At 55.4% G+C, this 1,510-nt stretch overlaps 1 protein-coding gene across 1 annotated transcript; it reads left to right on the forward strand.

The window, feature by feature from the left end:
* On the forward strand, positions 1-1,156 carry LOC123171643 (probable E3 ubiquitin-protein ligase plr-1). The gene has a single exon (XM_044589048.1). It carries the CDS (start codon positions 3-5, stop codon positions 669-671), a length of 669 nt encoding a protein of 222 aa, XP_044444983.1. The 5' UTR covers positions 1-2; the 3' UTR covers positions 672-1,156.
* Positions 1,157-1,510: the final 354 nt, after the last annotated feature.

Here is a 1,510-nt window from a genome sequence, read left to right on the forward strand (position 1 = left end):
CCATGGTCGTGGAGTGTTTCGTCCGCGCATGCGGGCTGGTCATCGTCAACACCGTCTGCATCGGCGGCACAACCATCATCCTCTACGCGCTTGTCCGCCTGTCCCGGAAGCCCCACACCAGCAAGAAATCCATCGTCGGGTTCACGTTCTTCTTCCTCGGCTCGTTCTGCGTCCTCGCCGGCTTCTACACGTTCTTCTGCGGCGCCTTCTTCCCGTGGTCAGCGCTGTGCCGGTGCCTGGCCTCCACCCACCGGGCGCTCCTGCGGCACCTCCGTTCCGCGGGGCGGCTTCTTTGCCTGCCGTGCCGGTGTGCGCGCGCCAGGCTACGGCGCCGAAGCGGTAGCGGTGGCGGCACCAGCGCTCTGCCGCAGTTTCTGGAGCAGATACAGGGCCACATGCCCGCGCTGGCACGGGAGGCGCCGATGCATGGCGGCGCACGGGCGGCGACGGCGTATGACATCCTCTCGTACGAGCAGCCGGAGTGCGGCGGCGGCACGCCGGAGTGCCCGGTCTGCCTCGGGGAGGTGGAGAAGGGGGAGACGGTGAAGCGGCTGCCGGCGTGCCTGCACATGTTCCACCAGCAGTGCATCGACCCGTGGCTGCAGGAGCACTCCACGTGCCCGGTCTGCCGGTGCATCGTCTTCGCGCCATTGCCGGCCCAAATGGTATGAGCGACACCGGTGATGAGGGACAGCCGAGCGCACAACTCAAGCCCTTGTTCCAGGTCTCTCGACACGGGCGTTGCGTCGTGGCCTTTCCCGAAGGCATCATCTTGGAGTCGTCTTCGGTTGAGGATTCTGCCGCTTCTTGCCGGTCCTGATTTTTCAGAGGCCCGTGGGGTTGCTCTCAGTAGGAGTGATTTATTCCTGCAAGGTTCGTTGGCCTAGTAGGAGTTGTCTAGTCTCTTGCGTGGGTGGTCAACTGTTTGGCATGAGCCCACATGGATTCCGGTTGCCTCAAGGGCTTCATTAATATTCGTTTATGCTCAAGTCTTGCTGGCTTGTGGACGAGTGATAATGATGACGCTTGGGAACAACCTCGACAATGTTTTTCTTCGCGACGATGTGTGTGTATTCACGTGTGTATAGCTAGGTTGGCCGAGTTATATCATGTACTTTCTCTATCATCTTGTATTCGCGAAAAAAGGTTGGCCGAGTTGCCCTGTGTGGACCATTGTGATGGTTTTCACCCATTTTTGCCAATTAACTAAGCAACCCTACACCTTCTTAATTGATGAGACGAGGCAAGTCTTTTTCCTTCATTTCAAAAATAAAACCCCATTATTTACATTAGTGTTAATTAATATGTTGCGATCTACAAGTGCGGCTTCTTTGATCAGGAGCATGTATCTGCACATTGTTTTTATATCACAACAATCTAGCACGGTCTTTGGTCAGAAAAATGGGTAACACAAACCGCGACGTGATCATGAAACATTGGTAATGAAAATGGTGTGGGGAAAACTGAAAGTGATTTCTTTCTTGGAGGTCAAAGCAACATTGTTAGACAT

Source organism: Triticum aestivum, chromosome 1D (assembly GCF_018294505.1).
Source record: "Triticum aestivum cultivar Chinese Spring chromosome 1D, IWGSC CS RefSeq v2.1, whole genome shotgun sequence".
Classification (NCBI taxonomy): Eukaryota; Viridiplantae; Streptophyta; class Magnoliopsida; order Poales; family Poaceae; genus Triticum; species Triticum aestivum.